The sequence below is a fragment of the Carcharhinus amblyrhynchos genome, chromosome 7 (genome assembly GCF_965287045.1).
Source record: "Carcharhinus amblyrhynchos chromosome 7, sCarAmb.v2.hapA, whole genome shotgun sequence".
In the NCBI taxonomy this organism is placed as follows: Eukaryota; Metazoa; Chordata; class Chondrichthyes; order Carcharhiniformes; family Carcharhinidae; genus Carcharhinus; species Carcharhinus amblyrhynchos.
Window position 1 is genome coordinate 20,082,376 of NC_137330.1, and position 22,382 is coordinate 20,104,757.

General features: G+C 43.3%; 1 protein-coding gene across 4 annotated transcripts in view; it reads left to right on the top strand.

The window, feature by feature from the left end:
- The first annotated feature begins 667 nt into the window (after window positions 1–667).
- Window positions 668–22,382, top strand: part of asrgl1 (asparaginase and isoaspartyl peptidase 1) — a 41,754-nt gene continuing 20,039 nt past the window's right edge. For 3 of the 4 annotated variants that reach the window (XM_080192015.1, XM_080192016.1, XM_080192018.1), the window contains exons 1-3: window positions 668–824; window positions 5,315–5,520; window positions 18,272–18,414. In XM_080192015.1, coding sequence (XP_080048141.1) covers window positions 5,325–5,520; window positions 18,272–18,414 — 339 coding nt within the window. In that variant the 5' untranslated portion in view covers window positions 668–824; window positions 5,315–5,324. Of the gene's footprint in view, window positions 825–1,272; window positions 1,370–5,314; window positions 5,521–18,271; window positions 18,415–22,382 lie in introns of those variants that run through there. The other variant, XM_080192017.1, reaches the window with a different exon arrangement.

Sequence of the window (22,382 nt, forward strand, 5' to 3'; positions counted from 1 at the left end):
TTAATGTTCCAAAATTCACTTGATCCTGGAAAGATACTATCAGATTAAAAAGTAACAAATATAACCTTTCTATTCAAAAGGGAGGGAGGCAGTAAACGAGAAAATTTCGGGCAGTTAGCTTAACTTCTATCATGGGGAAGGTGCTCAAATGAATTGTTAAAGAGGTTATAGCTGTAACTGAGTGAAATAGAATTAATCTTGACGAGTCAGCACGGTTTATGAAAGGGAAATCATGTTTAACCAACTTACTGAAGTTCTTTGAAAGAGGAATTGAATTAATCCAACTTCTGACTGTCTAAAGTATGTCTACCATCTACAAGATACAAGTCAGGAGTGTAATAGAATATTTCCCACTTGCCTTGATGAGTACAGTTACATCAATTCCAGGCAACCGCCCACACAGACTGCGCATGTGTAACAGGGCCAGAACCGAACGAGAACAAGTGCCTCTGTGGGGGCAGGTCAGACGCTGAGGGAGCGGGGCGCGCATGCGCGGCAGGTCGGAGCGGAAAGAGAGGGCGCTCATGCGCAGAAAGTCAGAGTGTGCACGCGCGGTCGGTGAGAGAGCGCGAGCGCGCATGTGCAGCAGATCAGGGAGGTGGGAGAGAGCAGATGCAGCAGGGAAGAGGGACAGAGAAAGAGCGAGCGCGGGTGCGTGCGTGCAAGGTCGAGAGAAACATAGAGAGCGCGCATGTGCGCCGGGGAATATCCGTTGAGTTATTTCTGCTGCACAGAGCGTCAATGAGGAGGAAATGTGAACGGTGGAATATTGTAAATAATCCGGATTGACAACTCCAGTCAAAAAGGTGACAGCAGAGAATCCAGTAAGTGAGAAACAGCTTTACTGTGTTTCAACACACTCTTGTTTCCATCCTCTGTGAATCATATTTCTTTGATTTGATTATTGTCACATGTATTGGTATAAAGTGAAAAGTATTGTGACTTGCACGCTATACAGATAAAACAAACCATTCATAGGACGGAATTATCCGGCCTTGCTCATCCCAAAACTAGAAAATCCCATCCGAGGTCAACAGACCTTCGTATGGTTTGTCTCTTTCCCGCTCCGATTCCAGTGGCGGGCAGGATGGTAAAATTCACCTCAAGGAGTACGTAGGGGAGAAGGAAAGGAGAGGGTGCAAAATGTAGTGTTACAGTCATAGCGAGGGTGTAGAGAAAAATCAACTTAATATAGTAAGTCTCAAAACACCAGGTTAAAGTCCAACATATTTATTTGGAATGATGAGCTTTTGGGACATTGCTGCTTTGTCAGGTGAGTCCCTGGGGAAAGAGCAGCACTCTGAAAGTTCATGAGGTGAATCCATTCAGAAGTCTGGCAGTAGAGAAGAAATTGTTCTTGAGTCAGTTGGTACGTGATCTCAGGCTTTCGTATCTTTTTCCTGACAGAAGAAGCTGGAAGAGAGTATGTCTGGGGTGTATGGGGTCCTTAATTATGCTGACTGCTTTTCCGAGGCAGCGGTTGGTTTGCATGATGGACTCAGCTCTATTCACAACCCTTTGTAGTTTCTTATGGTCTTGATCATAGCAGGAGCCAGACCAAACCGTGATTCATCTAGAAAGGATGCTTTCTTTCATACATTTGTAAAAATTGGTTAGAGTCATAGGGGAAAAGCCAAATTTCCTTAGCCTCCTGCAAAAGCAGTGTCGGCATGGGGGGGACCACAACAGTTTGGTGATCCTGGACACTGAGAAAGTCTGCAGAGGGATCTAGATAGGCTGAGTGAGTGGGCGAGGAACTGGCAGATGGAATATAATGTTGGCAAGTGTGAGGTTGTCCACTTTGGAAGGAATAATGGTAGGAAGGACTACTACTTAGATGGCGTAAAGCTGCAGCATGCTACGGTGCAGAGGGACCTGGGGGTCCTTGTGCATGAGTCGCAAAAACCCAGCCTGCAGGTGCAGCAGGTGGTCAGGAAGGCAAATGGGATAAGAACATAAGAAATAGGAGCAGGAGTAGGCCATCTAGCCCTTCGAGCCTGCCCCGCCATTCAATAAGATCATGGCTGATCTGTCGTGGCTCAGTTCCACTTTCCCGCCCTCTCCCCATAACCCTTAATCCCCTCTCTTATCAAGAACCCATCAACCCGCTTCTTAAAAATATTTAGCGAGGCAGCCTCCACCACTTCAACGGGCAGAGAATTCCAGAGATTCACCACCCTTTGAGTGAAGAAGTTCTTCCTCAACTCCGTTCTAAACCGCCTCCCCTTTATCTTGAGGCTGTGCCCCCTAGTCCTACTGTCTTTTTTGAGCGGGAAGAGTCTCTCCACCTCTATCCTATCCATCCCATTCATCATCTTATACGTCTCAATGAGATCTCCCCTCATTCTTCTAAACTCTAACGAGTACAAGCCTAGTTTATTCAGCCTCTCCTCATAGCTCAATCCCCTCAACTCCGGTATCAGCCTAGTAAACCTCCTCTGCACTCCCTCCAGGGCCAAAATATCCTTGCGCAGATGCGGCGCCCAAAACTGCACACAGTACTCCAGCTGCGGCCTCACCAATGCCCTATACAGCTGCAGCAAGACCTCCCTACTTTTATATTCAATCCCCCTCGCTATGAAGGCCAGCATCCCATTTGCCTTCCTGACCACCTGCTGCACCTGCAAGCTGGGTTTTTGCGACTCATGCACAAGGACCCCGAGGTCCCTCTGCACCGTCGCCTGCTGCAGTTTTTCGCCACGTAAGTAATAGTCCTTCCTACCATTCTTCCTACCAAAGTGGACCACCTCACACTTGCCAACATTAAATTCCATTTGCCATTTCCTGGCCCATTCACCCAGCCTATCTAGATCCTTCTGCAGACTCTCCACACCCTCCGCACAATTTGCCGTTCCCCCAATCTTGGTGTCATCAGCAAATTTCGACACCCTGCACTCGGTTCCCTCCTCCAGATCATCTATATAAATGGTAAGTAGCTGAGGCCGCTGGCCTTCATAGCGAGGGGGATTGAATATAAAAGTAGGGAGGTCTTGCTGCAACTGTACAGGGCACTGGTGAGGCTGCAGCTGGAGTACTATGTGCAGTTTCGGTCGCCGCACTTGCGCAAGGATATTTTGGCCTTGGAGGGAGTGCAGAGGAGGTTCACTAGGCTGATACCGGAGTTGAGGGGGTTGAGCTATGAGGAGAGGCTGAATAAACTAGGCTTGTTCTTGTTAGAGTTTAGAAGGATGAGGGGAGATCTTATTGAGACGTACAAGATGATGAAAGGGATGGATAGGGTAGAGGTGGAGAGGTTCTTCCTGCTCAGAAAGGACAGCAGGACTCGAGGGCACAGCCTCAAGATAAGTGGGGGGCAGTTTACAACAGAGTTGAGGAGGAACTTCTTCAAAGGGTGGTGAATCTCTGGAATTCTCTGCCCGTTGAAGTGGTGGAGGCTGCCTCGCTAAATATTTAAGACGCGGGTAGATAGGTTTTTGGTAGGCAAGGGGATTAAGGGTTATGGGGAGAAGGCGGGAAAGTGGAACTGAGCCACTTCAGATCAGCCATGATCTTATTGAATGGCGGGGCAGGCTCGAAGGGCTAGATGGCCTACTCCTGCTCCTATTTCTTATGTTCTTAAACTTGAAACTCTCAACTATTTCCACTTTATCGCCATTGACGTAGACAGGGTTATGATCTCCACCCTGCTTCCTGTAGTCGACGAATATCTCCTTCGTTTTACTGATATTGCAGGAATGATTATTGTTATTTGCACCATTTCACCTCATTCTCTATATCTTTCCTGTTCTTCGTCTCATCGTTGTTGGGGATATGACGCATTGTGGTAGTGTCATCAGCAAACTTGAAAATCGAGTTGGAGGAGAATTTGGCCATAGTCATAAATGTATAAGGAGTATAACAAGGGGCTGAGGACACACCATCTACAGCACTGGTATTGAGGAAAATCATGGAGGTTACATTGCGTAACCTTACTGATGCAGTCTGTGGGTTCGCAAGTGTAGGATCCAGTCACGAAAGGAGGAGCTGAGCCTAGGCCATGGAGTTTGGAGGTGAGTTTTGTTGGGATAGGAGTGTTGAAGGCTTAGCTGTAGTCAATAAATAGGAGTCTGCCTTAAGTGTTCTTGTTATTCAGGTGTTCCAGGGTTGAGTGTAGGGCCAGGGAGATGGCATCATCTTTGGACCGGTTGCGGTGATAGACGAACTATAGTGGGTCCAGGCAATCTGGGAAGCTAGAGTTGATGCGTGCCATGACTAACCTTCTGAAGCACTTCATGATGATGGAGGTGGCCAATTCACTCAGTGAATCCTGTTTCAATTCACTCAGTGACTCATAATTTTGAATGGGGTTTCTCTCCAAGGAAAACTGTCCCGACCCCTCAAATCTATTTCATAGATACAGTTCTTGATTCCTGAAATTGTTCTTGTGAAACTTTTCTACTCTCTCCAATGACCAATTGAAACTATCCTTGCATTGAAGACAGGAAAGTGAAAAAACAAAAATTGAAGAAGTTAAACTGGAGAACTGTGGGCTAATTCTCCTTGTAGGTTTAGTTCCAATTGCAGACTTAAGTTTGTTCTCATAGATTGCCATATCAAGCCTCTTGGGAATGCATTGGAAAATCACTAAAACATGTTGAGAAACATGGACGTTACTGAGTTATAATGGTGAGGGTAAGTAAGGGGGAGCTGCCCCCTTTTTCTTTGTCCGAACGTAATTTAAGTTTGTTTACTTGGTTTGACCTGAAAGATCATGACAAACTCTCAATTGCTGCTGCTGGCCAGAAGAGCTTCACAAGAACGATTTCAGGAATGAAAATTCTTGGAGAAAAACCCCATTCAATTCAACCCCAGCACCGAGTGAATTGGCCCCATTGAAACAGGATTCACTGAGTGAATTGACCACCTCCATTATCATGAGTGCTTTGGAAGATTAGTCATGGCAGGCATCAACTCTGGCCCCCCAGATTGCCTGGATCCACGACAGTTTGTCTATCACTGCAACAGTTATAAAGACAATGCCGTCTCCCTGGACCTATACTCGACCCTGGAACACCTGGATAACAAGGACAGTTATGGCAGACTCCTATTTATTGACTACAGTTAAGCCTTCAACACTATTATCCCAAAAAAACTCATGCCCAAACTCCAGTCCTAGTTTCCAGCCTGTGTCCTGACAGGTAAGTCTCCCAGCCTTATATAGATGGAAAAAGATCTCCTTGCCCTGATCTCTCGCTCTTAGTGAACTGCATCAGCACAATTTCTTTCATGTTTCTGTATTAGGTGGAGTTATATGTGTGAAATGTTTCATTGCTGTTACGTATTGCATTACATCTTTTGGAAATATTTATTGTAGTATATTCAAGATGTGCACCAGGAATCCTGTAATTGTCGTTCATGGAGGTTGTGGAAGATATAAGGAAGAGCTTAAGGAAACCTGTCTGCTGATAGTGAAGGAAGCTGCTGTCCAGGCATACCGCCGGGGTCAGCAGGGAGGCAGTGCCCTGGACATGGTGGAAGAAGCTTCAACCATTTTAGAGAATGATCCTCATTTTAATGCTGGTAAATTAATTTCATTCATTTGCATTTAATTCTAACACAACCAATTGGTTCATCCAGTTGTTGGGCTTTTGAGTGGAATTTTAAAATGTAAACATGGCAGCAGAAACTTTCCTTCTCTTAGTAGTTTTTCAAGGTCTAGTTGCAGCAGGCAGGACAGAGACCCATTTTGAAACCATTGAGAGAGCCATTTGCAGCAGAGGAGCTGAATGATTCAATATCTTTTATAAAATTGGTAGGTTGAGTGTCTACCTCTTTGGATACATTTTCATTAAAAATACTAATTCATGGAGCAGTTTTGCAGAAAGTCTTTTGAATCACTGAGTTTTACCAGTATAATTTCAGTTTCAGTAGCATCAATAGCTTTCCTGAAACCACAAGAGATATCGCTGCCTTGTCCACATTGTTTTCTAATAAGAAATCAACATGAAGTAGGAAAAATAGATACCATACCAACAATTACAGGATTGCAAACTAAGGCACATTTTAAATTAGCTCTGTGAAAGGTGTAAATAAATAAATAAATAAAGCTTCTGTCACTTCCATGAAATAATACCTTAGCATTGATCGAACTGTTTGGGGGTGAACCTATGTCATTGGCTGACATTAATGACTGTGTCACCCCTGTGCCCATAAGGACAAAAAATAACTTGCCTGCCTCATCAGACAATGATGAATCTTGCTCCTTACATTTATTGTGGGAAATTACCACTTTGGAGTCAGACAGGGGATGCAACAGTACAGTTTTATTTAACGAAGCTTCGTGGAGAAAAGGCACTGGCACTCCGCAGCACTGGGCAGCTACCTTCTCTCAGTAATACAATAGGAGTCCTTTATTTTTATACCTTTCAGACAATGGATAGTTTGGACATTAGCCATTTAACACATCATTATAGTTGAATAGGATCGATAGTTTAACACACCGTTACAGCCAGACATATACAAACATTGGCATTTAGCATTGCATTGTTTCATAGAATGGATACAATTCCTCTATCAGTGACTGTTAATGACTTAGTCTTGGTCTAGACATACAGTAATTGGTTTTCCTGCATTTGTGTATTCCCATTCCCATTTATGGCTAATCTCCTTATTGTCCTAGGTCTGTCCTTAAAAGTGCCTCAAACTCTCCACTGGCTTCCTGCAGTATCTGATTCCTGCATGTTTAACTTTAAATAACTGTCTGTCCTGGATGTTTTTAGTTTTGAGTAGCTGTCTGCGCTAAAAGTCAGTGCCTGCTTAATGTCTCTCTCCCAGGTAACTTTTTTATGTGACAGGTAGCCATCTTTGTGATTTTTTTTTCCCACTACACAGTCAAACAAAAGACTTCTGTGATTTTGAGTATTGCATGCAGTTCTGGAAGCTTTGGCGACTGCACAAAGGAGGCTCACCAGGATGTTGCCTGGTCTTGAGTGTGTTGACTATGAGGAGATGTTGAATAACCTTTTATTTTGTCCTCATTTAACTTGAGTTTGTTTATTTGGTTTGACCTTAATTAAAAGAGGTCACAACACCAGGTTAAAGTCCAACAGGTTTATTTGGTAGCAAACGCCACTAGCTTTCGGGGCTTTTCCCCTTTGTCAGGTGAGTGGGGAGTTCTGATCACAGACAAAGCATATAAGGGCACACACTCAGTTTACAGAATACTGATTAGAATGCAAGTCTTTACAGCTATTCAAGTCTTAAAGGTGCAGACAGTGTGTGTGGAGATAGCATTAAGCATAGGTTAAAGAGATGTGTATTGTCTCCAGACAGGACGATAAATGAGAAGTGCCTAGTGTTATGAGATGTCTTACTGTGTTTACCCCAGTCCAATGCCGGCATCTCCACTTCATAATTACAAGAAGGCACAGGTTCGAGGTGTGTGGGGGGAAGTTTTTCACACAGAGTGGTCGGTGCCTGGAATGCACTGCTATTGGAGGTGGTGGAATCGGGCAACGTTTAAGAGGCATTTTGATAGGTATATGAATAGGGAAGTGATAGAGGGATACAGAGCAAGTAAGGGCCAAAGGTTTTTTTAGTTTAGTTAGGTATCATGATGGACACAGGCTTGGGGGGCCAAATGGCCTGGTCCTGTCTGTGCAGTACTTTATTCCTGCACCCGGAGAAGCTATCTGTTTGTCATAAGCTTTATCCATTGAGGGCAGAGTTTCCTGGAAGGACATGTATTCTTAAAAACAATCATTGATTCCACTAACATTTCACAGAAGTTACAAATTTCCCTAGCGTGGTGCTTCTGGGTCAAAGGCTGTCACATTCTAACCACAGGTTGTTCTTTATCAATCCTTAAAGTTACATCCTCAAGAAACTTAAACAGATTTGTCAAGCAAGACTTCTCTTTCAGAAAACCATGTTGACTCTGCCAAATCATATGATTTTTAAAATACCTTGTTGCACACCCTGAATAACGAATTCCAACATTTTCCTGATGGCTGATGTTAGACTAAGTGGACCATAACGAGTTCCCTGCTTCCTTTTTCCCTCTAAGTGAATAGCAAATGAAATAAGTCCACGGAGGTGAAGGTCTCGTCACCAAGGTTTCCTTATTGACAAGAGAGTACTATACAACAGAGCTCTCATTCTTTGCCTGCTGAAGCAGGAAGCAACAGAGAGACTGACACACCTGCTTCAGATAGGGAGCTTGAGGCTCCCTGATTGGACCATCAATGAGAACTCATTAGGGATATCTTTTTCTGTTGAACCAAATAAATGAAATCAAACTAACTTGAGGACAACTCAAAAAGGGTAGCTCCTTAAAAGGAAGGGAACCGCCAGAAACAAAAAACAACGCGGATAAGAAACTTAAAACATCAAATTAAAATGTGATTAATGGGATTGATAATACGCCCCAGTCCCTGCGGTGCCCAACGAGCATGGAAGGCATCAATTGTGCCCTCGGACACCGCGTACTCCCTTTCCAGGGACATCTGGCTGTGAATGTAGCCACGGTAGAGGGGCAGTCAGAATGGACTACCCTTTCGATTGCCTGCTGCCTGGACCTGTGGTTAGCACGCTTTGCCAGGTTCACGAAGAGGTCCTCCTCTTTCCCACTCCCCTCCACACCAGTAGATCAGGATCATGGGGCTGAAGTGCAAACAAAACATCAATAAAAGGTTTTTGAGGAAACGAAAAAGGTTGTGCAGCCTAGAACAGGTAACATAGACATGGCTCACTAGCTCCACAAGATTGCAAAAAGGGCACGTTTGGGAGCCCATGATTGTACGGTTATGTTGCATGCAGCATCCTCCACCCAGGTCCCCGAGAAAGTGGGGGAAGATCCCTCTGCCACCCTGCAGAAAGGACTCATCAGGGAATTCATACTCTAGCAGGCCAACCTCATTAGCCTGACTGAAGTCATCACAGCAATGTTACCTTTGCTGGAACCATTCCCAAATTTTGCAATTTTGGAAGATCACAGCATATCTCTGCAGCCACCTTTTTCTGACTGACTGTCCATACTCCATGTCCAAGGGTTTTGTTATTTTTCAATCCCATTCATTTCTCCAATTCTTTTGCTTTAACTTAAAGGAATTAGTAATAGTAATTACTTTAATTAGACCTTTGGTTCACCATATTTTGTTTTTGTTGTGTTTTCTACTGTGAAGGCAAACACAATTTTTTGACATCTCAGCCCCATCCTAATTCCACATATCATCTCCAACTGAAAAGCTGAGGAATCCACATTTGCATTTGTTCTCTTTTAAAATTGGAATCTGGTGAGTTAACTCATTTATAATTTCCCACTCTTTAAAAATTCTTCAGTCAACATTTGTTGGTATCTAAAACCCTTCAAATCCTCAGGTTGATCACTATTCTGGGCAATTTCTTAGCATTATTATTATCCATGATTCTTTATAACATTGTGTTCAGGATAAAACCCCCAGAACTGAGTAGCTGTAAACTTCCAAATGCTTTTTCTGTTTATCATCAATGCATGTATCAATGCACCACTGAGTGCATTATCTGTTCCCTCATCTCAAGTTGGGCTTTGATTTTCTCACAATATGGTGATGAAAATAATAAGCAAGAATTACATATCCTGCCCTTTCACGAGAGACTAAGTAGCATAGCTAACTCCAATGAGTAAACTCTACGAAACTTTGAACTTCATCTATTTCATTATTGCATGCTAAAGTACAAATCCCCAAGGTGAATAAGGTGCAGATTGTTGCTGGGTTTCCTACAACTTTGTATATGAAGCTCCTTTAATGTAATTAAGCATCCTAAAAGACTTTGCAGGAGTATTCTAAAATAAGGCATTATATAGAGATAAAGGCAGAATTAAGGAGCCTCTTAAAGGAGGAAAGCAAGTTGGAGAGGCAGTGAGATGTCGGGAAGGAATTCCAGAGCTTGGGCCGAGGCAGCTGAAGACTTGTTAACTAGTAGTGGAACAATTAAAAATAGTGGGGGAAATGCTCAACAGGCCAAAATTAGAAAGCTCGGAGGATTGTGTGGCAACTGGAGATTACAGAGAGAGGTGAGGTGAGGGATTTGAAAATAAAGATGAGAATTACAAAGTCAGGACATTTTTTTGACTGGAACCAAAAGAGAGAACGCTGGAAAATTTCAGCAAGTCTGGCAGCATCTGTCAGGAGAGAAAAAAGCTGACGTTTCGAGTCCAGGTGACCCTTTTTCCAAGTTCTTGATTGGGAGCTGTTGCAGGTCAGCGAGCAAAGGCGTGATAGCTAAATAGGACTTTGTACAAACTATTTTAGGTCTTGTGCAATAAGGCAGGATTGGTTAGTAGTCAGATCTATATAATGCAATAAAGTAAGGTTAATTAGTAATCTTATAGTAAACGATTCAGTAGAAAACTGGCTATGCTATAATTGAATTCTATTATCAAGCTTAAAAGTCCCAAACAAAAATATTAAATTTAAAGCCAGTTAAATGGATATGATGTGAAGAACTGGCTACAGTTGATCGAGTAAATAGACTAAATTGTATGGCAGTAAATAAATAAATACGCAATTCAAAATGTTCAACAAAAATATATTGAATAAAGTTGAGCAAGAATGATCCATCCAGGGTTACTCAGGAAATTAAAGACATTGTTAAGTTCAATTATTAGTGTCACAAGAAAGCTTACTTTAACACTGCAATGAAGTTATTGTGAAAATCCCCCAGTCCCACACTCCAGCCCCTTTTCGGCTACATTGAGAGTGAATTTTAGCGTGCCAATGCACCAAACCAGCATGTCTTTGGGACTGTGGGAGGAAACCGGAACACCCGCAGGAATCTCACACAGACGTGGGGAGAACGTGCAGACTCCACACAGACAGTGACCCGAGCCAGGAATCAAACCCGGGTCCCTGGCGCTGTGAGGCAGCAGTGCTAATCACTGTGCTGATTAATGGAAGAGATTTGTGATGTTGCGAAGAATATTAGTGAACCTGAGGACTGAGAATGATTTGGTAACCTGTAAATGACCACCAGAAAGTTTGGGGGACAATCTTTTATAAGTATATTAAAAAGGACAGTAACTAAACATTCATCCATTAGCAAAAGAAACTGGAGAAATGATTATGGGGAATGAGGAAACAGCATTAAACAAATATAATGTGGAAGTCTTCACAGTTGCAGACCAGAAATTCAGACTAACAATGGGCTGATATTAATTACTCTATTGGAGAAACTTGAGGGATGAAAATTCATCAAATCTCTGGGACTTAATGGCCTACGTGCTACAGTTCTAAAAGAAATAGCTACACAGAGTGGATGGGCTCGTTATGATTTTCCAAACTTCTCAAGATTCTAGAATGGCCTATATAGATTGGAAGTTAACAAACATAAAACCGATATTCAAGAAAGGAGGGAGAGAGAAAGTAGAAAACTGCAACCCAGTGAGCCAGTCATTGGGGAAAAGACTGAGGAATGCTGAAGGAAGCCTTAATGCACTTCGAAAATCATAGCATGATCAGACAAAAGAAATTCTGTTTGAAAAATAACTAATAGTATAGATCAAGGAGAACCACTCGATATAATAAATCTGGATTTACAAAAACGTTTGATAAGGTTCCATATCAAATGTTAATAGGCAAGATAAGGGCTTATGGAATTGGGGTGATAAATTAGCATGGATAGAAGATTGGTTAATGGACTGGAAACACAATGCAGTGTTGTAACTGATGATCAGTGCTGTGGCCCCAGCTATTTAAATCTATATTAATCTTTCAAACAAAGCGACAGAGAATATTGACCTGTATTTTGCTGTCCTAATAGCAGTGAAAACTGCAAAGTTTGCCACTACATTGGCATTGCAACTTCTGGGGAACCCATTTACACTTCAATCTGGATATTGCGGTGTGGTTGAAAGGGCTCCAGGAGAGCCCTGACAGATGGTCTGTCGGTCCAAAAACTTGGGTTGATTGCCTTGGATATATACTGTTACTCACACTGACGTATTTATGTCTGCTTGGAGCACAGCAGCCCCAGCTTTGCTCAGAAATCCACCTTCCCCACCTGACTCCACTTCCACCACTCCGTCTGTCCTCATTGTAGCAGCTCCTCGGTCCTGGAGGATTTGACTACAGTTTCTATGATTGTCTCAATCCTCAATCTGATAGTTATATTTTCAGTCAATTGAATGACAAGAACGCTTGGAGAATGCTTTTCTGAAGATCAGAGGCCGAATGTCCACGGTCATGGGCATTTGGCCTCTTACCTTCGGGTAAGTGTTTTCCAGTGCGGCCTTCACGGCACATGACAACGCAGAGTCACTGAGCAGAGACTGATAGCCAAGTTCTGCACACATGAGGATGGCCTCAACCAGGATCTTGGGTTCATATCACACTATCTGTAACCCCCTGACTTTCCTGGGCTTGCAAAATCTCACGAACTGTCCTGGCTGGAGGCAATACACGTCTCTTTAACCTGTGCTTAACCCTCTCTCCACACACACTGTCTTACCTTTAAGACTTGATTACCTGTAAAGACTCGCATTCCAACCATCATTTTGTCAGTTGAGCTTGTGTCTTTATATGCCCTGTTTGTGAACAGAACTCCCACTTACCTGACAAAGGAGCAGCACTTCGAAAGCTAGTGGATTTTGCTACCAAATAAACTTGTTGGACTTTAACCTGGTGTTGTGAGACTTCTCACTGTGTTTACCCCAGTCCAACGCTGGCATCTCCACATCTTGATGACAGAAGCCAGAGGGTGGTTGCAGAGCATTATTTTTCCAGCTGGAGATTTGTGACTAGCGGTGTGCCTCAGGATCTGTGTTGGGTCCATTGTTATTTGTCATTTGTATTAATGATTTGGATGAGAGTATGGGAGACATGGTTAGTAAGTTTGCACATGACACCAAAATTGGTGGCTTAATGGACAGTGAAGAAGGTTATCTAAGATTGCAACGGGATCTTGATCAATTGGGCCAGTGGGCTGACGAATGGCAGATGGAGTTTAATTTAGATAAATGTGAGGTGATGCATTTTGATAGATTGAACCAGGGCAGGACTTGCTCGATTAATGGTAGGATGTTGGGGAGAGTTACAGAATAGAGACCTAGGAGACAGGTTCATAGCTCCTTGAAAGTGGAGTCACAGGTGGACAGAGTAGTGAAGAAGCCATTCAGCATGCTTGGTTTCATTGTTCAGAACATTGAATACAGGAGTTGGGACGTCCTATTGAAATTTTACAAGACCACATTTGAACATAAGAACATAAGAAGTAGGAGCTGGAGTAGGCCACCTAGCCCTTCGAGCCTGCCTCGCCATTCAACAAGATCATGGCTGATCTGAAGTGGCTCAGTTCCACTTTGCCGCTTTCTCCCCATAACCCTTAATTCCCTTGCCTACCAAAAACCTATCTACCCGTGTCTTAAATATATTTAGCGAGGTAGCCTCCACCACTTCAACGGGCAGAGAATTCCAGAGATTCACCACCCTTTGAATGAAGAAGTTCCTCCTCAACTCCGTTCTAAACTGCCCCCCCCCACCAGTGTCTTGAGGCTGTGCCCTCTAGTCCTGCTGTCCTTTCTGAGCGGGAAGAATCTCTCTACCTCTACCCTATCCATCCCCTTCATTATCTTATACGTCTCTATAAGATCCCCCCTCATCCTTCTAAACTCCAACGAGTACAGACCCAGTCTATTCAGCCTCTCTTCATAGTCCAACCCCCTCATCTCCGGTATCAGCCTCCTCTGCACTCCCTCCAAGGCCAAAATATCCTTGCGCAAGTGCGGCGACCAAAACTGCACACAGTACTCCAGCTGCGGCCTCACCAGTACCCTTTACAGTTGCAGCAAGACCTCCCTGCTTTTATATTCTATCCCCCTCGCTATAAAGGCCAGCATCCCATTCGCCTTCTTGATCACCTGCTGCACCTGCAGACTGGGTTTTTGCGACTCGTGCACAAGGACCCCCAGGTCCCTCTGCATCATAGCATGCTGCAGCTTTTCGTCCTTATAGTAATCCCTCCTACTATTATTCCCGCCAAAGTGGATAACCTCACACTTGCTAACATTGTACTCCATTTGGAATGCTGTGTACAGTTCTGGTCACCCTATTATAGACCTGTGCTCCCAGATCTCTGTGTGTCTATGCGCCTGATGGCTCTGCCATTTATTTTGTAAGTCCCACCTGAATTGGATCTACCACAGTGCATCACCTCGCATTTGTCTGGATTAAATTCCATCTGCCATTTCACAGCCCAGTTTTTCAGCCTATCTACACCCTGCTGTGCTCTATGACAATCTTCATCACTGTCCGCAACTCCTCCAACCTAAGTATCATCCGCAAAATTCAGAAAAACACTCTTCCAATGCTACTCTCTATCTTCTATGACCAAGCTGGTTCTGAATCCATCTCGCCAGTTAATAAGAACATAAGAAATAGGAGCAGGAGTAGGCCATCGAGCCCTTCGAGCCTGCCCCGCCATTCAATAAGATCATGGCTGATCTGTCGTGGCTCAGTTCCACATTCCCGCCCTCTCCCCATAACCCTTAATCCTCTCTCTTATCAAAAACCCATCAACCCGCGTCTTAAAAATATTTAGCGAGGTAGCCTCCACCACTTCAATGGGCAGAGAATTCCAGAGATTCACCACCCTTTGAGTGAAGAAGTTCTTCCTCAACTCCGTTCTAAACCGCGCCCCCTTTATCTTGAGGCTGTGCCCCCTAGTCCTACTGTCCTTTCTGAGCAGGAAGAGTCTCTCCACCTCTATCCTATCCATCCCATTCATCATGTTATATGTCTCAGTGAGATCTCCCCTCATTCTTCTAAACTCTAACGAGTACAAGCCTAGTTTATTCAGCCTCTCCTCATAGCTCAACCCCTTCAACTCCGGCATCAGCCTAGTAAACCTCCTCTGCACTCCCTCACCCCTGATCCCATGAGATTTAATCTTTTGCACCAGCCTGCCATGAGGGACCTTGACAAATGTAGACAATAAATAAAGCCCAGGCAGACAACACCCACAGCCCTTCCCTTGTCAGTCATTTTTGTCACCAACTCAAATTTGTGAGATCTGACCTTTCTGGTACAAAGCCATGCTGTCTGTCGCTAACAAGACCATTCAGTTCCAAATGTGTATCGATCCTTTCCTGGTTTCCTTTTGAAAACATCCAAGGCATTTATCTCAATGACTTCCTGAGTTTGACATCTTAACCACTCTAAAATTATTGGCCTGTTGGGTTTGTTAGTAATTACTTGTAATAATAGCTGCTGATTTTAGATTATTCCACAAGTGGAACTTTCATTTCAGATCCAATCTGTTCATTTGTTCATAATTTAAGGACCTCTCGGGTCAGCTCTGTCTCTCATCCTTTTTCAAAATGTCCTAATGTCTCCCAGTCACTGTAATCTCTCAATTCCAGGTGTGTTTTTTTGCATTCTGCAGTGCTTCTATGTCCTTTCCCTTATGGAGATCAGAACTGGTCACTGACTATGGTCCTTCATAAACTTGACCCATCACAAAGAAAATTACAGCGCAGGAACAGGCCCTTCGGCCCTCCAAGCCTGCACCGACCATGCTGCCTGACTTAACTAAAACCCCCTACCCTTCCGGGGACCATATCCCTCTATTCCCGTCCTATTCCCTTCCCATCCCATCCCATCCTATGGGCGGTGCGGTAGCACAGTGGTTAGCACTGCTGCTTCACAGCTCCAGGGTCCTGGGTTCGATTCCTGGCTCGGGTCACTGTCTGTGTGGAGTCTGCATGTTCTCCTCATGTCTGCGCAGGTTTCCTCCAGGTGCTCCGGTTTCTTCCCACAATCCAAAAATGTGCAGGTTAGGTTGCTTGGCCATGCTAAGAAATTGCCCCTTAGTGTCCAGGGATGCGTAAGTTAGAGGGATTATTGGGTATAATATGTAGGGATATGGGGGTAGGCTTGGGTGGGATTGTGTTTGGTGCAGACTTGATGGGCCGAAGGGCCTCTTTCTGTACTGTACTGTTCACGTACTTGTCAAAACACCCCTTAAAATCACCTATTTGTTTGGCCCTGAAAGACTCTTCTGTCATTCAATCTCTCCTCACAAACTTTCTTTTTATCCTTGCATTACCAGTCCTACGCTTAATACCTCTTGCATCTTAAGCTTTTCCCAGTTCTGATAACCTGAAATGTTGACTCTGTTTCAATCCCCACAGGTGCTGTCTGACTTGTTGAGGATTTCCAGCATGTTTTGTTTTTATTTTTGCTTAACTACTTTTGAATTCTGTGCCATTTTTGATTGCTTTACTGATCTGTGAAGATATTTTTAATGATTTGTTAATCTGTATCCATAGACCCCTTGCTCTTCTTCCCCATTCAGTTTCTGATTTCTATGTTGTGGGTGATATTTCTATATTTTCTATCAAACTGCTTCACTTTATGTTCTAATGTATTTTTCAGTGATGCTGCAATCTTCAAACCTGTTCTCTCTACCCTAGTTCTGCATCATCTACAAATTTTGATGTTGAGTAACTTGTTCCCAAGTCCAAACTATTAATATAAATTGAGTATCAGTGAACTGAGCACTGATCCTTGTAGAACAATGAATTCTACCTTCCTTCAATCTAAATAACTATCCTTTACCCTCCTCTAATTTTTAATTAAATTTGTTATCCATTTGTCCTCTTGCTCTAACCTTTCAGCCTGTCATATGATGTCTTGTCACAGGCCATTTACAAATCTCATTTTCAGACATCGACTCAACTGCCCTTGTGTAAATTTCCATTATCTTTTCAGAGTTCCATCAAGTTACTTAAGCATGATTTAATTTTTGGAGTCCATGCTATTTTTAACTTATAATTTCTGTGTTCAGATGCTATCCTATCACTTGTTTCTGTATTGATTTTAATATCTTTCCCATGATGGTTTTCTTCTCTAAACCCATCATAGCTTCGTTTCTATCAAATTTTCCCTCAATCTCCTTTGCTCCAAGGACCCTAGCTTCTCCAACCTAACCTTATAACTAAAATACCTCATCCCTGGAACCATTCTGCTAAACCTCCTCTGCAGCCCCTCAAGGACCTTCACCAGAGAACCCCTACAAAACAGAAAGAGTTTGTTCAGCCCATCAAGTCTGCACCAACCTTCCTGAAGAGCTCCCTCTTCCCTGTCCCTGTAAACCTCACCCATTTACCACCTAACTGTGGAGGACACCGGAGCACCTGGAGGAACCCCACACAGACGCAGGAAGAATGTGGAACTCCATACAGTCACCAAAGGTCGGCATTAAACTCATGTCCCAGGCATTGTGAGGCACCATGCCACCTGTTCTTCCCAAAGTTTGGTGACCAGAATTCTAGTTGTGATCTGACCAGAATTCTAGTTGTGATCTGACCAGAGCTTTATAAACAATAGCCCTGTTTAGAGATTCCTCAGGGCGGCACGGCAGCATAGTGGTTAGCACTGTTGCTTCACAGCTCCAGGGACCTCGGTTCAATCCTGGCTTGGATTGCTGTTTGTGTGGAGTTTGCACATTATCCTCGTGTCTGCGTGGGTTTTCTCTGGGTGCTCTCGTTTTCTCCCACAGTCCAAAGATGTGTGGGTTAGGTTGATTGGCTGTGCTAAAATTGCTCCTTAGTTCCTGAGATGTGTAGTTAGAGAGATTAGTGTGTAAATACATAGGAATATAGGGTAGGGCCTGGGTGGGATTGTGGTCGGTGCAGTCTCAGTGGGCCAAATGGCCTCTTTCTGTACTGAAGGGTTTCTGTGATTCTATGATTCTAATGCTTTGCAAATCACTGCTTCTCAATATGTCCTGCCACCTTCAAAGGTTGATTAACTCCTAGGTCACTGAGCATGTATATTCTGTGCCCTTAAGTCTATAGCACCACTCCCTATCCCTTATCCAAATTGTATCTCACACATCTGTGTTAACTTTCATCTGCCATGTGTCTGCCTATTCTGCTAGCCTATCTATGTCAGTTGCAGACAATTAGTATCATCTTCATTGTTTGCCATTCCTCCAAATTGAGTGCATCTGCAAATTTTGAAATTTTACTGTCTGTTCCAATATTTTAAATCGTTTATATCTTTCAAAACAAGCTGTAGTTCCAGCGCTGAACCCCAGGCATCACCACTGTTCACCAGTCTCCAGTCTGAAAAACAAGCATCCAGCAATCAATCTTTGAACTTCAAACTCGGTTGATAATTTATGTGATGAAAACTGCATATCCATTGAAGGTGTAAGCAGACACAAAAATTAAACTTTATTAATTGAGAAAAAAACTGAAACTGGAAGTTTCAACCTTTGACAGCAAAGCCATTTTGAGAGCAGAAATTTCAAATGAGACAATATGACTGAATTTCTTTCCTGTTGGAATTAGGTTATGGAGCTGTGCTCAATGAATGTGGTGAAGTTGAGCTTGATGCATTGATTATGGATGGAAAAAGCCTTGATACAGGAGCAGTTGCTGCTGTCAGAAACATAGCTAATCCAACAAAGCTTGCTCGACTGATCCTGGAACAGGTAGAGTTTACTCCGAAAATATAAATTTCTACCTGACATCAAGTGGATGTGTTAGCTCTTTGTAAGAGAAAATCATTTTCTTGAACAATTTCTGAGACTGACAACTACTACAGCTAAAGCCGTTGAGTACCTTATATAAATGACAGTGCTGAAGACTGGGGGGCGATTAGAATTAGTTCTCCATGTTTTACTGACCATATTGGAGTTCAGTCTGGAACAAAGAACAATACAGCGCAGGATCAGGCCCTTCAGTCCACCAAGCCTGAACCAACATATGAGGTCTTTTTAAACTAAAGACCTTTCTCCTCTACTTTGTCTAAATCCCTCGACTTTGTCTGAATCCCTCTATTCCCTGTTCTTCGTGACTGACGAATGCAAGCAAGCCATCTGTGTTGCCACTTTATGGGAACTGTGGACCTGTATGCCTAGCTGTCTCTGAATGTTAATGTTTCTAAGGGTTCTGATGTTTACTGTATACTTCCCTTGCACAGTAGATTTTCCAAAACGCATCACCTTCCATCTGTCTGGATTAAATTCCACCTGCTATTTCTCCACCCAAGTCTCCAGCCGATTGATATCCTCTAGCAACCCTCCTTGCTCTCTCCAGCTATCCCAGTCTTTGCGTCGTCTGCAACCTTACTAATCAAACCACCTACGTTCTCTTCCTCCAAGTCATTTATATACATTTCAAACAACAGGAGCCCCAGTATTAATCTGTGCGGAACATCACTGGTCACAGATTTCACTTCCTCCAAAAGCTCAATCTAGTTTGTGAGAATGACCTCCCCTGCACAAAGCCATGTAGGCTATCTCTAATAAGTCCGTATTTTTCAAAATGTAAGTAAATCCTGTCCTGAAGAATCTTTTCCAATAATTTCTCTACCACTGACATAAGGTTCACTTGCCTGTAATTTTCCAGGTTATCCCTATTGCCCTTCTGAAACAAAGGAACAACATTGGCTGTTCTCCAGTGCTCTGGGTCTACTTCTGTGAGTAAAGAGGACACAAAGATTTTGTACAAGGTGAACAATCTGAAACCAGGTGAAGTGCCAGTATTGCTGCTCCTGGTGAGACAGGGCTTTGTGTCAGGATCTTATGTTGGGGGAAATTTTCCCTCAAGTTAGTTACGTTACAGTTTGTTTCATTCTGTGTGACTACACTTCAACAATACTTCGTACTCTGTGAAACACAGAATTATCTGAGATTTAAGTGACTTGCTTTGTTGAAACCTGCTTTCGGGATAACAGGTATTCTGTTGTAACTCCACTTTGTTCCTGGAGAGGATCGTGGTACTCTTATCAATGGAAGGAAAGAATAGTTTTGTGTGCTTTCTTCAATGGAATCCACCAGCTGCATCACTATTTTAGCAGGCAGTCCAACTTTAAATGTAAGTAGCATCTCAAATCAACCGCTTATCTACAAATTAAACATCTAAAAGACTAGGGCTATTAAAAAATCCCCCTTTTTTTTGAATATATCTCTACCCTCTTGCAGTGAAATGAAAGACTTATCCTGCAATCCTTCTAAGAAATGGATTTCCTCCATATGACAGCGATTTGTGCAATATCACAGAACAGTTCTGTAGCAATCCAGGCTGCAAAGTTGTGATTGCGCTTAGCTTATGTTACAGGGTGGATTTGACAGTGACAATTATGTTAGAGGGTGGATTTAACAGTGACAACGGTTGAATTAATATGCCTTAAGGCCAACCAGATTTGTCAGTTGCCAGGAACAACGACAAGCTGTGCCAATAGTTGTTGTGTTTTATTCAGCAGGTACCCCTGGTGCTGTCACTCTTGAGATGTCTTTACGTGCCATGGGATGAAAATCCCATTGAAATCTCCCAGTCCATAGTACCATAGAAGCTATACTGTGCAGAAGGAGGCCATTCAGCCCATCTAGTCTATATTGACTCTCCAAAAGAGCATCTTATCCAGGCCCAAACCTCCGCCCTATCCCTGTAACCTTGTGCATTTACCATGGCTAGACCTAGCCTGCACATCTTTGGACTGTGGGAGGAAATCGGAGCATCGGGAGGAAACTCTTGCAGATACTGAGAGAACATAAAAACTCAACACAGTCATTCAGCATGACCTAGAAGGGTACATTGCAGAAATGGTGGAAAAGTTTTAACTGTTTCTGCAAGGTTTTCTCTGTCTTTGAATGATGTAAAACCCAGAAACTGGGTATCTTCAATTACGTGAAATGTCGACGTTGACATCTCAACCATACAGAGTCTGTTCGCCACCTACCCTGAGTTTGGTCAAGTGATGGGTCAGCAGCACGCCAAGACAAAAGATCCTTTCAGACTCTTTGATTTTCCCTCAGCATTTCACAAAGAAACTGTTCTCTTGCCCCTGTATGGGCAGGTAATCTAAGCAGAGGCATCTGCATAGTACTGAGGGTGAAGAACATTAGTCAAGAATTTGCTGCTCAAGTTGGACCTCTCCTTCTGGTCAGTTCCACACTTCTGTTTCAAGATTGGGGGAATATCCTACCCAACAAGATTCTCCTCAATCAACACCACCAAATCAGATTAATGACCAGCCACTATCTTGGGACCTTGCTATGTGCAATTTGACCGTTGTATTTCCCAACAGGGCAATGGTAACTGCAGTTAATCTGTCTGAAACAGTTGGGGCGTCTGAGGATCTACATTAGTGCGAGTTCTTCCTCTTATTTCCTCTTTCGTTTCATTCTCTTCCTACACTCATTCCAAATGGAGAGGCTGAAATCAGGAGTTTCTTTGGGAGATTGTGGTTCAGATTCCCTATAGCGCATAATGTTGTCAGGCCCTCTCACTCAGAAACCAGTCACTGTAACTCACTTGTGTTTTAGAACTAATATTAATGTAGTGGGAGGTAGAAATGATTTCACAAAAAAAAAGTGTTCCAAATGACAGTGAAGCCCCTTCTTGACGGGAGGTTTCAGATATCTGGACCATTGGGGTCTCGTCTGGAGCAGGAAGAGACCTGTACGAGAAGGACAGGTTACATCTAAACTGGAAAGACATAAATATTCTGGCCAGGAGGTTTGCTAGTGTCACACGGTAGGATTTAACCTAATTGGGCAGGAGGGTGGGAACTAAGACAAAGGTGAATTAACTGAAGTGGAATCAGAGAGTACGGTCAGTAAGACTCAGAGGAAAAGCAGGCAGGGTGTGGTTGCTACTCAGAGGGTCTGATGGACTGAAGTGCATTTGTTTCATTGCGAGAAATGTAACAGGTAAGGCAGATGAACTTAGAGCTTGGATTAGTACTTGAAACTATGGTGTTGTTGATATTACAGATACTTGGTTAAGCGAAGGACAGGATTGGCAGCTTAACATTTCCGGATACAGATGTTTCAGGCAGGATAGAAAGGGATGTAAAAGGGGTGGGGGAGTTGCACTGCTGGTTAAGAAGAATATCACCTGGCTAAGGGAGGGACAGGACTGGCAGCTCAATGTTCCAGGGTACAGATGCTATAGGAAAGATAGAACAGGAGGTCAGAGAGGAGGGGGAGTTGCACTTTTGATTAGGGAAAGCATTACAGCCGTACTGAGAGGGGATATATCCGAGGGTTGGCCACTGAGTCTATATGGTAGAACTGAGAAATAAGGGGGAAATCACTTTGATAGGGCTGTAAGAACATAAGAACTAGGAGCAGGAGTAGGCCATCTGCTCCCTTGAGCCTACTCCCCCATTCAGTAAGATCATGACTGATCTTTTGGTGGACTCAGTTCCGTTTACATGCCCATTCACCATAATCCTTTTACTGTTCAAAAATTTATCTATCCTTGCCTAAAAACATTCAATGAAGTAGACTCAACTGCTTCAATGGGCGGGTAATTCCACAGATTCACAACCCTTTGTGTGACGAAGTTCCTCTTCAACTCAGTCTTAAATCTGCTTCCTCTTATTTTGAAGCTATGCCCCCTAGTTCTAGATTACCCACCAGTGGAAACAACTCCCCTGTTTCTATCTTAT